The following is a 13,718-nucleotide window of genomic DNA, read 5'->3' on the forward strand; positions in this document are numbered from 1 at the left end:
CCAATGACTTTGTGCGACCAATAAATACAATTTGCGACATGCATTGGGATATGTATTCGACAGTCGAAAATTGACGATCCACAAATATTCCTGTCTGTTCGGGAATGTTTACCGAATACAAAACTGCTACAAAACCAGCGCGATTACAGAAGCAATTATGATTAAAAAAAATAATAAATTTATCTAGGAATAAACTCTCAATTAGTTCACTTTTCGTCTCAACGGCAGTGTAGAAATTGTCTGGCTATTTGTTGTACTGTATATTTTGATACAGTTCAATTTCACCGTTTCCAATACCCAGCAATTGCTTTCAAAATACTTGTGCTATTAGATTATTTTGCGTTTATACTCGTATGTTCATGGCCAATCGCATTATCTCGACATAACGCTATAAAAACGATTGTTTCAAACATGCGTTGATTTCATCGGAATAACTGGGAATGTCTGCCGGAAGTCCACAGACAGTATTCAGACAATTTCGCCTAAAAGTTTATCGTTGCCGTTCAAATCTTGCACAATCCTATGACGTGCTTCGAATGAATGCTTTTACTCATGAGCCATAGTACACTTATCCCAAATTATAATTTCACTCTCTTGTAACACTATAGCCATTCCACGTTTTTTTTCTTCAATGTTATACATTGCGTTCTGTTTGTTATGAATATCTAATAGTCAACTTTAAAGCTGAATGTGCTGTTCGTCTACCATCTAAAAAATGTAGCAGCAATGCCTGACGATGCAATTGTCACTGCAATTTTCTGTTGCGAACGTATCTTTGCAAGAATTAATGATACTAAAAATTTCTTGGGCAACAAAAAAAAAAGAAAAAAGAAAAAAAAAAGAAAATAACTGTTTTCCGCTTAAATTCAATAACCTTCCTGAAATTAACCTGGAGTAATTTTTGAAGAATTCAGTAGTCTTCTTGGTTAAAGGCAGTTATGATTCTGGCACCTTCAGAGAAGCCTAACGCAGGTTTAATATAATAGCCTGGAACCTTCCTGCTTTTTTAGGAAAGCTCTCAAAGCATTAATGCACGCATTGCCAACGCGAAGACAGACTCTCAAGCAAGTAGATCGAATGGAACTCCCCTGCAACTCTTGCAAAGCTTCGTAATCCGGATATCTTTTCGCATTCATTGGGGGTTGAGTCAATCTGGACGAACCGTAATCGCTCCGAAACCGATACACCTATTAAATACGTCTAGTTAATCTTGATACTGGTGGAGAAAAATATTTTTCACAACGGTGTGAAATCTGCAATTTGTAACAATTCAAGGAAACGTTTTGAAAAATATAGTTGATTTTCTCAGGAAGTGAATAATAACCTGAATAATAACATCCCGAAACGTTATATGGAAATTCTAAGCAACATTTCTGAGTTTTTTATCATAGTGTTTTTAGCAGTAAGTCATACGATGTTAGTTATATGGATTAATTAACTTACACCGCCATCTATTAAGAATTTTTAGAACTAAACAATTAATTCACAGTAGTATCGCATAATTAATATGAAATTTGCAATTAAAAATTATAAAAACCATCCTATCTTTTAAGTTGGATCAAATGAAACATAGGTATGAAATTTGAGAAAAATCGGTTGAGTAGTTTCGGAGTTTACCCCGAACAAACATCGTGACACGAGATTTTTATATATACAGATATATACATTTTCTTCCTTTGTTTTCTTTTTCAGTTATTTATTTATTAATGTCTCCATGGAATGAGACTAGGAGGAAAAATTAGTCTCTTTAGATAAACTATGATTTGTTCACCCTTATCAATAGTGACCATTTTAAGTCTTTTTTGGAACAATTTTCAAATTTTTTGCACATTTTGAATTTTACATAAAAAAAAATTCTTGATGGGAAAAAAAGAGTGAAATTTCAGGATTCAGGGCAAAAGCGTACCTAAAAATCTTTTATACTACAGCAAAATAGTGCTATCAATAGGTGCTGTCTTATTACTTAGATTATGGTATTTTACTTTCTAGTGTGTTTAATGCATGTAGTACTTAAACTATGAACTATAAAGTAATACGAATTCTTCGCTTTTTTAAACAGGATTTCATCGCCAAAATTCCTCTTGTGATGAATCTCAGTGGATTCATTGTGTCTTGTTTCCTACCCAAACTATTCAAGGTTCTCAGCAAAAAGGTAATTTTTTTTTTTAATTTCGCTGTATACTTTTTCGCACATTTACCAAATCTGTTTAAAGCTCTCAACGTCATCTTTATAACGATCACATTTATAAAAATGGCGTTAGCTTCTGAACTGAATGTATTTTACTAGTTTTAAAATCTTGAAAAAGGCCATCGTGAAGAGCTTTTAGAATAGTTTCTCAACTATTTTCAATGCTTCAAGTTCTGGATTATTCAGCTTTCTCACACTCTACAGAAAGCTATTTTAATGGTTACAAGGTTTCTAAGTGCGTGTGCACACATAAGGGTATGTTCGGAAACAAAGAACGGTGGCATCGGTGACGTCACCTACCAGCGTTTGTTTTTCTCCTACCAACGCGATTTTGTAATGTCAATTGCACATCAATTTACGAAATTTTTTCGCAATTAAAAATCTGTCGACAAAAAACTGATGTAAACTCTGAATTCTGTGAGTGATAATCCTCGAAATTGCAACCAAAGAAACAATTTGTAATGATTTTTTTTTTTTAAATAACTTTTTGTAAGTTAAGCTCTAGTTGTAAGCAGGGCCTTCGAGAGCCACGAAAGACCCCCTCTTGTCAGTTTGGTCGCTCGGCTCCCGTCCACCCATAAAACATATAAAATTCATACTACAGCAATTCCTAGCAGGCCCCTAGTTTTCGACTAGACTAATATGGCCTCTCGTCGGTCTTTGTAATTTTTTTAATGTTATTGTGTAGATCTAATAGTAATAAATATGTCTTGACTTTGTTTTCAAACATAGATTACATTCCTTGCTGGGGCGACAATCGGAGTTGGAGCATGCGCATGGATTACTGTGGGTCACGGTACCAGTTATTGCAGTAAGGGGATCTATGTGGTGGGCGCCATGCTTGGAGCGTCCTCTTCTGTGTTGAACATCAGCGCCCTCTCTTTCATACATGACCTGATTGGCACTAGTTCGGTAAGCCAAATTAAACCTCTTTCTTTCTGTAAGAAACCATGTGATAATGTAACGCCTCAAAAGGCTCATTGAGGCTGCTGCCGACCAAGGCCTAATGACTGTAATTAAAGAAAAGTTCATACAAAAGTCCATTAGCTTAATTAATGCTAAGATAACTTTTCCTTCAAGAAATGACCGGCAAGCTGATTAAAAATCTGATAAGATAACACCGCGCAGCAAAAAACAAAAGTTACCTCACAGTCAGGCACTATTCTTGCTTATTATCATGTAAAGGACCCCCTGAATCCAAATATCATCACAGTTTTCCCATATCATTTCCCACTTTTTAAAAATAGCTCCACTTTTTTTTTTCCAGATTTCGACAGTTTTATAACCACTATTTTGATTTGGAAGGGAAGGGAGTATAATATTATCCTTCAACAATCCTCCTGGAGTACCCTAGACAAGTGAAAAGTTCATAAAACGTGAACATTTTAGCAAGAAAGGACACTTAGGAAGGGGGGGGGCGTATTCTACTTAAACTATTTCTTAAAAACAGCTAAAACGATGCACTATACCGACAACACGGTTATCCATGCAGAGACTGCAATTTCGTCCTTGTTGTGGACTCATCAGTCAGGAATAATCAATAACCGAGCTGAAGGTTGGAATAACCGGGCTGTCGATGTATTGCATGTAAGCCTTAGCCCTGGCTTATGGACGGTAACTTACAGCTTTAAACTAAAACGATTTTTATTTTTTCTAAGGGTTGATTTTGTTTTTTCAGTTATTTTTGAGTGTGAAACTAGCGCATCGGTTTCACTAGTATGAACTCCATGTCTGAAAAAAAAGAAAAAAATCACGTTGTAAAAAATATTTTAAAAATCTTGGATACATCACATTTTGCATACGAGTCGTTTCGCATGCAACGTTCAGTAAGAAACCATCCCGTATTATTATTTATTCAAATTGCATTCACAGATATAATTATGATTAAAAATGAAATTAAGTACGCTTATAATACATCAGCAATGTATATACATATTTCCGGGGATACATACCCCCCATTGTTTAACACCGTGGCAAGAAATAATTAGTTAATTTACTAATATATTTACTGAGTTGTTCCTCCGAATATTGCACATGAACGTAGCATAAGAATTCTCGCAGTCATGATTTTTTATAACTACTATTGTTAAAGAATTATTTTCATTTTAAAGCGTTAAACGAGTATAATTACTTTCAGGAGAGTGGAGCTTTTGTTTATGGTTTTATGAGCTTCTGGGACAAAATGGCAAATGGAGTAGCTGCCATGTTAGTCCAGCATTTGCACTCGTAAGTATTTTAAGTTTATGTTGCAGATACTTTCCCTTGTTATATTAAATTTTGGAAATTCATAAATATAAGCAAAAAATAAAAAATATGCTCAAAAGATGTGATAATCGTTGGCCATCTATGGGCAAAAAGGAGCAGTTGGACAGAAATAACCTTTCTTTACTAATAACTAGTGATACCCGCACGGCTTTGCCCGTAATAGAAAAATCAAAAGGTCTTTTGGTTCGCCTGTATATTTACAAATAATGTATGGTGAATTTTCTCGCCAGTTGGCTTGTACCCATCTTACGGTTCCACGTTACGATAATTTCGTATCTCGCCAATTGGCTTGTGCCTATGTTACGGTTCCACGTTATGATAATTTCGTAATTTACTCGTCCATGTTATGAAAATTTTGTTCTTAAAATTTGAATAAAAAAAGAACCACATCGAATTTTCGAAAAATCGCTTCGAGGTGCACACCCCCATGCTACATACTAACTTTGTGCCAAATTTCATGAAAATCGGCCGAGTGGTTTCGGCGCTATGCGCGTCACAGACATCCTACAGACATCCAGACATCCTCCGGACAGAGAGACTTTCAGCTTTATTATTAGTAAAGATTAAGCTGAAAGTCTCTCTGTCCGGAGGATGTCTGTAGGATGTCTGGATGTCTGGATCTCTGTGACGAGCAGAGCGCCTAGACCGTTCAGCTGATTTTCATGAAATTTGGCACAAAGTTAGTTTGTAGCATGGGGGTGTGCACCTCAAAGCGATTTTTCGAAAATTCGATGTGGTTCTTTTTCTATTCCAATTTTAAGAACAAAAATTTCATAAGATGGACGAGTAAATTACGAAATTATCATAACGTGGAATCATAACATGGGCACAAGCCAGTTGGCGAGATACGAAATTATCATAACGTGGAACCGTAGGTACAAGCCAATTGGCGAGAAAATTCACCATACATTATTTGTAAATATACAGACGAACCAAAAGACCTTTTAATTTTTCTATTACGGGCAAAGCCGTGCGGGTACCACTAGTATAAAATATAACTACTAAGATCTTTCCGTCTTATTAAGTCAGCTAGCGCTTCTTGCACCATTTCTTTGGGGATGGTACTGACTGTATAGGAGGTAATGGTATCTATAACAGAATTTATGAAATCTGCATTGTTAAATTTGTAAATCCTTATAATGTAGGGTAGACCTGGGCACGTTTATGAAGTGCTCTTTTTTCAAAACTATTTATAACTGGAGAGTCAACTGTCATAACACATATTGATGCTACTCCCTAGCAAATATCCTCACAAGTTTTTGAGCATCAGTTGAGCCTCGGTTTAGCATGCAGAAAGAATGATCTTTTTTCTGCCAAGTCGAGTAAATTTTGAGTTCAACGTTTTGAAGCTTATTGTGAACAAATAAAATACTTCGTTAAGAAAGAACAAATATATAAAAAATAGCAGAATTTTATCCTTTTTTGAGAATTATATTTGTATGAACTGAAATGTTATTAAATGTTTTTGCACGTTCAAAATAAATCCAAACTTGGCGACGGGGCAAGTTTACGCGTTGACGTCTGAGCACCTTTATGCACGTTCTTACTGTGTCTTACTTCTAAACGTGCCCTGACACTTTTTTCGCTCCGAACTGTCTCAAAAGTTTTTAGTATTTTCAGGCTATTTAGTTTTGAAAATCATCATTTAATTTTTAATTGAGTTACAAATTCGTATCTAATAGTTTACAATCATGTAGTGCTTGCTGTCTTCATGCCCGTTCAGCTTTTACTTATACACGATTCAATCTGTAATAAATTTGCTTTATTTTATCGATGGTAAAACATTATGTTCAAAACACTAACAGAACTACGTTAGGTGTCAAAATAAATATGCGTAAAAGAGGCAAGTTTACGTAACCGATTTGGACTCAAAAATAATTTTTTTAACGGTTAAAAACACAAACTGTGCAACAACTGAATATACCAATTTTGACTCCATTAACTGTTTCATAAAACCGCAATGTCTAAAATCTCCTAAGTTAAAACATAAAATTTAGAAAATTCAATGAAAAGAATCCACGTAAACGTTCTCCGGTCGACCCTACCTCTTCCTTTCAAGCAAATTCAGTTTAAATCGTTCTATAATTTTAAAAAAAGTTTGTTAGAGTTGTGTTTTTTTTTCTTTTCTTTTTTTAAATTCCGTTATGTGTAATTTTATAAACAACGAATGAAATAGTAACTGTTCAAAAAATATTTCACAAAATATCGATCGATGTGTTGTAGATAGATGCACGAAGGCGGCCCAGAAAGTAAGCACCGAATGGGGGAAAAATAAATAAAAAAAAGTTGCTTTAAAATGAAAAAAAATAAATGTTCCTTTGTATGAAAGATAACTTCTAAGACTATTTTTTAATGTCGTTGCCGCCATTTTTTCAGACATTACTGTTTTCATAAATAGGTGGCACAAGTGAAGCAGCTACGGTCGAACACGTTTATTTATTTATTTTTTTTTTTTAGTCGTCATTGCTGTCAAAGCAACTCACTTCAAAATTACACTTGAAGTTCATCAACCATTGGTATTCCTGGAGGCGATTGTCTGTTGGTCTTCCTCGAAACCTTACTCAAAAATTCGGTTGGGAGAAGTTGGATTACCCGCTTTACCGTTTCAATCTCAACCCGTCGCACCATCAGATTTCCACTTGTCCTTTAGCTTGAAATGTGATTTTGAAGCCATTTGCTTGACAGCGTTGGCGATGTAAAAAGAAAAAATTGTTCCATCTGCGGCCACGTTTACTGGTTGCATCATTCTATGAAGAAGGCACAGAAAAGACAGTTTCCCGCTTCGAGAAATGTTAGATAAATGGTGGCAACTATGTAAAAAAAGTTTATGAACCGTTCTTTTGTGTAAAATTATATTTTTATTTGAAAAACATTTTTGTGTTTTCTTTCTTCTTATTATTTATTTTATTTAATTATTTATTTATTTTTTACAGTCAAACCTCTATCTATCGAACTTCCACATATCAAAATTTTCTATATATCGAAATTCCAGCAAATTTCTATGTTCATTACATAGAAAAATTGTTTCTATACATCGAAAAAATCTCTATAAATCGAATTTTTTCTCGAAGTATTCGTAGATTTTTTTTCTTTTTTAGACTGTATGTCTCATGAAAAATAAAGGTTAGGGGAGAAAATTATGTTCACTAAAGGTTGCTACGAAACTCATAAGGAATCTGGAGTTGAGGGGTGTGTAGATAGGTCGTTGTTTTGTTCTAGAATTCTTAAATTCCCTCAAGTTTATTTCAAATATCTTAGTTGTAACCAGTAACATTGTAAAATCAGTTTCAAGTCATTCCTTTTGTCTTTTTATCGTTCCTAGTCGTTTTCGCTGCAGTAAAAATCATTTAAGTTAAGTAGATTAATTTTTCACTCTTCTCTTGATTTGTCAAAACGAAAATCCCCTAATGTTGCGGATCAAGTTGAATTGCCGAAGAATGAAGATGTATGAAGGCGCAAAAATATAATTCCTGTTATTTTTTTAATTATTAACTTTCATTTAATCCGATGCTCGTATAAATTAGAAATTAGGTCTTATACACGAAAATTTTAATATTTTAGGAGATTTTTAGGATAAAATAAGAGCGTTTCTATGTATCGAAATTTCTATATATCGATTTTTTTTCCGGCAATTTGCTACTTCGATATATGGAGGTCCGACTATTTTATTTTTTTATTTTATTTTATTTTTGAGCAATCACGATTGCTTGTTGTTCTAATTTGACTGTTTTTGGTGTGCTGTCATTTTATTTTCCCACAAGCACCCGCTGCCAGCAACACCGTCGCGTCGTGTCGACCGGCCTCACGATGCTGCTCCTCTTGCAAAAACCGTCTCCAGGTTGCATCCATCCTACACACACACGCATACACACACACGCCTACACACACTCATGCCTGTGCACAGACACAAACACACACTCCTTCACACACACACACTCATGCCTGCACACAGACACAAACACATATGCCTACATACATACACACACACGAACGCGTACACACACAGCACTGCATACACAACACGCACACACATGCGCCTACACAAACACACACACATGCGCCTATACAAACACACACACGCATTCATACACACACGCTCGTGATTGCGAAAAACATAATTTGAATTCAAGATGCCAAAAATTCAAATTAATATAATTTTTTATTTCTTTTTTTTTTTTTTTCAAATTGGCACTGGCTTTCCGAACAGCTCTCGTAGGTTACCAAATTAACGTTAATCAACCAAATATTTTAAATTATGATTTCCTTACGAGAATGTGTTTTTTTCTTTTTCCAGCACTCTTTGCAAGAACTGTGATTGGTTTTATCGGGAAGTAATGTCTGTCGGCATTGGAGGAGTTATTATTGCTGCCAACATCGTCCTTATTACTCTTCTGCCAGCTGCACTGGGAGAAAGGCAATCTATTTACAATGGTATGTATTGATTTTATGTGAAATGGTCATGTGCCTACTTTTGAAACATAAAACACAAAATCATTGCAATAAAGTTTTTCTACCTCGAATCGCATAAATTTCAGAAAAACTGGGATGAGGGGAAAATCCGAGAACTTTGGCTCCCCATTTCATGCCTAATGTTTACGAATTTTTGTGACTTATCTTGAAACATTAATATAAAATCATTGTGATTAATTCTTTATACCTAGAGTTGCAAAAACCAGGAAAATTTAAATAATAAAACTAAAAATAAAAGTCCCGGGAAGTTTGGGAAGATTGGAAATTTTGAAAGGAAAATTTTTTTCACAATTCTAAGCATCAGTTCTATATTTTATGATAGAAAAAAAGGTATTTATAGCAGTCTTGATCTTTATTGCATATACAAAATGGATTATTATGCTACGCCTTTCCTAATTTTCTATTGAAGACTATTTCTTTAGTTACTTTCTCTATCGTAACGTCTGCCAATTACTTCCGCTTTTTAATTGTTGTCAAAAACAATGTAAAATAAAAGTAAGTCCGCTTTTTACTTGTTGCCAAAAGAATGTAAAATAAAAGTAAATCATTACTTCCGATTTTTAATTGTTGCCAAAAACAATGAATAATTATTCTCCCCCTGAATTTCCGAGTTCTCAATCGTTTTGAGATTCCTATAGTATCTTATTGGCATTTAGTTCACCTATTAAAAATTTAAACTAGATGACCTTATTTCTGAGTTGTGACTTTTTACAAAACTTATGCTACCACGGGCTAAAATCCCGGAAAATAGTAGACGCCCGCTACTTAGTTCTTATATTATTAAAATGATTATCATTAATGTAACAAGGCAATTATTTATGTTTATTTGCTACAGGTAAAAAGTCGAACTCAAAGATGGAAGAAGCCAACTATCAATCTATCGATGCTTCAGAAGGATCCATTGGTTTACAAGAGAAACCAATGCTGAAAAATGGACTTTCTTCATAACATATTTTTTTGGAAGACATTTCTTTTGTGATAAATTTATGAGGACACTGATTTTTCTTCTGTTGCTTTAAGCTCACACGTCTCTATTACTTTGCTCGCAAGAACAATGAAAAAGGTTAATTACCTACCTGAGCCAGCAACATATCCGCGAATGTATTCCGAAATATATATTCAGGATCTCTAGGACAGCGTTTCTCAACCTTTTTTGAACCGCGGACCGGTAAAGTCTTTTTTTAAAAAATTGCGGAAAAATATTTTTTTTTTTTTTGTTTTTTTTTTTGTTTTTTTTTTTGGACTTTTGACTTGCTGTCCGTTAAAAACTAATTAAAACGTTTTTCGTTCCAGTCATGTTTTTTCACTTAAAAAAAATAAACAAATAAATGAGTAAGTAAAACTTATTTTAGTATTAAAAAACAGTCCCAAAACACAAAATCTTTAAATGGAAGGATAAGTAATTGTTGTAACAATTGTACATAAAATATAAATATTTGAGAAAATCGTAGAAAGTTATGAAAATTATTCACAAAATCTATACAGAAATTGTCGGATTTTTTTCCCCCCTGAGTGGAGAAAATTTTGGTTACGTGGACAAGCAAAAATGTCTGAGGACCGATAAAATTTTTCTGCGAGCCGGTACCGGTTCATCGGACCCCCGGTTGAGAATCACTGCTCTAGGTGACCTACTATAAAATTCGGAAGTGCAGCAATCTTTCCGTAAAATGATAGTTTTTTTTTTTTTTTTGTCTCTAAATAATTTAACTCGTTCATATAAAATCAAATAACTTGGCACTGTGTGGCCACATAAATAATTCTCAAAATGCTTTGACGCAATTAGTTCTGCACAATTTTGATTTAAAATTAAAAATTCTAAGTTGTGTAAAACTGCATTTAAAATAGGGATGAAATGTTCAATCAGGCAGAAGAAACTTGCTTGACTTAAACTTCGGGACATAGTATGTTTATATTCAATTTGTTTTAAATGTTTGCCTTAAATAAGTAAGTTATTCCAAAAGCAGTTACAGATATGATCTGAGTTAATTAGCATATAATATATGGAAAATTTATGACCCATAAAGTAAAAAGTTTGAAATTTGTCTTTTTTTTAAAAAACTTGTTTTTAAAGTTTTATAAGAATCTTCTTTGGTTAGTTTGATGGAAAAAAACCCTAAGCAAACTAATTAAATGCTAAAATTGTTTTTGTGCTCTATAACATCTTTGACTTGTGTGAAAAATATGAAATACAAAGGTCTGTATAGAAGTCATCTTATTGTCTTTCTAATTTATTGTTGTATTATTTTAGTTTCCGTTTTGTACTCAGAGCAACATTTTAAACACGCTTTCCTGTTTTTATTAGTGTAGCATATAACCTGTTGTCTGTATTATTTTGAAGTTTATTTGGTAAGATGTAAATTTGGATTTTATAACTGTCAAATAAATTAGTCTTTGAAAGCAAGATATGCTAAATACTGCCAAATGGATTGATGTGACGAATTTTAAACATAGAATAAAGTACTTCCATTGAATAAAGTAAGTTGTTAATAATAATTTGGTGAAAGATACTCTTACGTTGAACCTTGTTTTGAGTACATGTATTAAACATTTTCATAACTTCCTTGAACTATTAGTTTCAGATTGATTGATAATGCATTTCTTTGTAACTTCATCATATCGTGAACACAAATTGGTAATAATTTAGCATGTTCTTTTTCATGTTTGCTTGAAATGAAATAGCTACTGTGTCATGCACACTGAGTTATTATAGATCTTTCTTAATTCATAAATTCTTAGTTACACACAAAATATGCGGTAACATTTAATTTAACGCAAAGTAAAGTAAAGAACAAATATTTCTTTTGTTAAGAACTTAACTTGCGCCTGTTACATTATTATTATTTTATTTATTATTTTTTTAACTTAACGTGTAATGAGATTTTCGAGTTAATTTTCAGAAAAATAGGTTTAGAGTAACAAGTTCTTTTGCAGAAGCTACAAATTGTGGAAACTAGAGGAAATTTTGTTTCCTCGGGAATCGTATTTCAAAGTTATTTTTCTCTTCAAAAAAGTTTTTACGTATTTCACACATTAAAAAGTTTAACATAGTTAAATTACGAGACACTTTCATTTAAATTATAGTTCATACAATGTATTAATAAACATTTCTATTAAAAACTATTTAAACTCAAGCACTTCCAGTTTTTAAGAGTACAAACGTATAGCAAACAAATTCTGAAGCACAGCTAATTTTTTTATCACGGGATTAGCACGGGAAATCTGACCCAAAAACCTAAGAAATACGTTTTAAACTCCTTCATCCACATTTTTTCTAGCCTCCAAGAAGACGCTGCCCAAATAGTCAGGGATAGCAAAAAATGGCCAAGAAAAAAAATGCTTAGAGACGAAGTTGTGATCCATTTGACTATTACTTGCCGGATTACTGTTATTTTTCAATAATACGCCAAATTAAAAGTGAGATTCAAATGAAGTGGCAGCTTGGCAATATTTACGACATTCGGCGAAGTTTCTATATATTTCCATGACCCCCCCCCCCCACCTTTGGTACATTCCTGTTAACAAATTCTACGACAAGAGCCTCATTAAGTCATTAAGTTTGTTTAAATCAAATGCTCTTTTTAGTTCAGAAAGTATACGAGTATATACGTTAAATTGTCCAGAAGCAGCTCATGCGACGTTCTACGTTCCGGTTCCGAAAAGTCCCCCAAAACAAGCAAATCAAAAAAAAAATTTTTTTTTTTTTTTGGTGCAAAATCTACGTCAGAAACTCTTTTTAGTAAAACTTTTTCAAAACCAAATCTGCATTTTAGTCCTGGGATTCATATGGGCTTCAAATTTCCCCGTTAGATCTTATTGTATATCTTTGGAACTGTAAAAAAAATATATTGGTAATGTCCAAATCAAGCAATTGTTTTTCTTGTGAAGATTCCAAGTCAAATGTATTTTCCAACTGTGTTTGTTCGGAGCAAATTTTTCAAAAGTTATTAAGGGGAGGAGGACAGGCAGAACGACTGACACACATTTTTCCCTTCCCAATACCCTACTTCCAAATTTTTCATTCCTTTGATATTTATTTCATTAATTTTCGACTTTTTTTTTTAATTGCAATATTCTTTCAATACATTAAGCCTTCTTTCCTGCCTTTAATATTTTTTTCCCTTGTACGCGAGAACAGGCTAAAAGGATGTATTTCTGGAAAGTGAAATAACATTTACTGAAATAAGTACTTCTAATTACGTGTAAAAAACATTGAAAAGTGAAAAATGAAAAAATCTTTCTGACACTGATTTGAACCAGAACAAAAATCTGGAATAAATATTTTTAACGTTTCCTGCTGCTCACAAACAAGTTTAACATTTTCTCTTAGTTTAAGCATTCAAATACAATCGGTTTCAGCAAATGATATTCCTGTCGTAACTTATTCATCGCTAACACACGAACACTGATACAAAATCTAAAACGGCATTTATTAAATGACTTTTTTCATTGATCGAGAAATTTTTTCACTGCAGGCTCAAAACTTTTTCCATGATTTATTGCTCTTTTTTTTTTTTTTGATTTCATGACGTAAATGGAACTTAGTCTTCCTGACAAACGTACAAATTGCGTGCTGGATGCATGGAAACATCAAAACAGAAATGACATTTACAATCTTAAAAATGAAGCAATCTTTACCTCTATATGCTCATTAAAAAAAGGGTCACGAACCGCAAACAATCCATGCACTTCTTACACTTTTTCAATAACCAAGGACTTCAACTTCAACCCACTAACATTCTAGTCAGGAAAACGAAATGATCGTATCCTTGAACACTGCTACCGTCTCTCACATTCC

The 13,718-nt window shown here is 33.4% G+C and overlaps 1 protein-coding gene across 1 annotated transcript in view; it reads left to right on the top strand.

Moving 5' to 3' along the window:
- LOC129226490 (major facilitator superfamily domain-containing protein 12-like) overlaps positions 1-10,139 on the top strand; it is a 34,073-nt gene extending 23,934 nt beyond the window's left edge. The window contains exons 7-11 of the mRNA XM_054861100.1: positions 2,060-2,152; positions 2,921-3,100; positions 4,326-4,414; positions 8,748-8,884; positions 9,759-10,139. Coding sequence (XP_054717075.1) covers positions 2,060-2,152; positions 2,921-3,100; positions 4,326-4,414; positions 8,748-8,884; positions 9,759-9,871 — 612 coding nt within the window. The 3' untranslated portion in view covers positions 9,872-10,139. The remainder of the gene's footprint in view (positions 1-2,059; positions 2,153-2,920; positions 3,101-4,325; positions 4,415-8,747; positions 8,885-9,758) is intronic.
- The last annotated feature ends 3,579 nt before the right edge of the window (positions 10,140-13,718 follow it).

Source organism: Uloborus diversus, chromosome 7 (genome assembly GCF_026930045.1).
Source record: "Uloborus diversus isolate 005 chromosome 7, Udiv.v.3.1, whole genome shotgun sequence".
NCBI lineage: Eukaryota > Metazoa > Arthropoda > Arachnida > Araneae > Uloboridae > Uloborus > Uloborus diversus.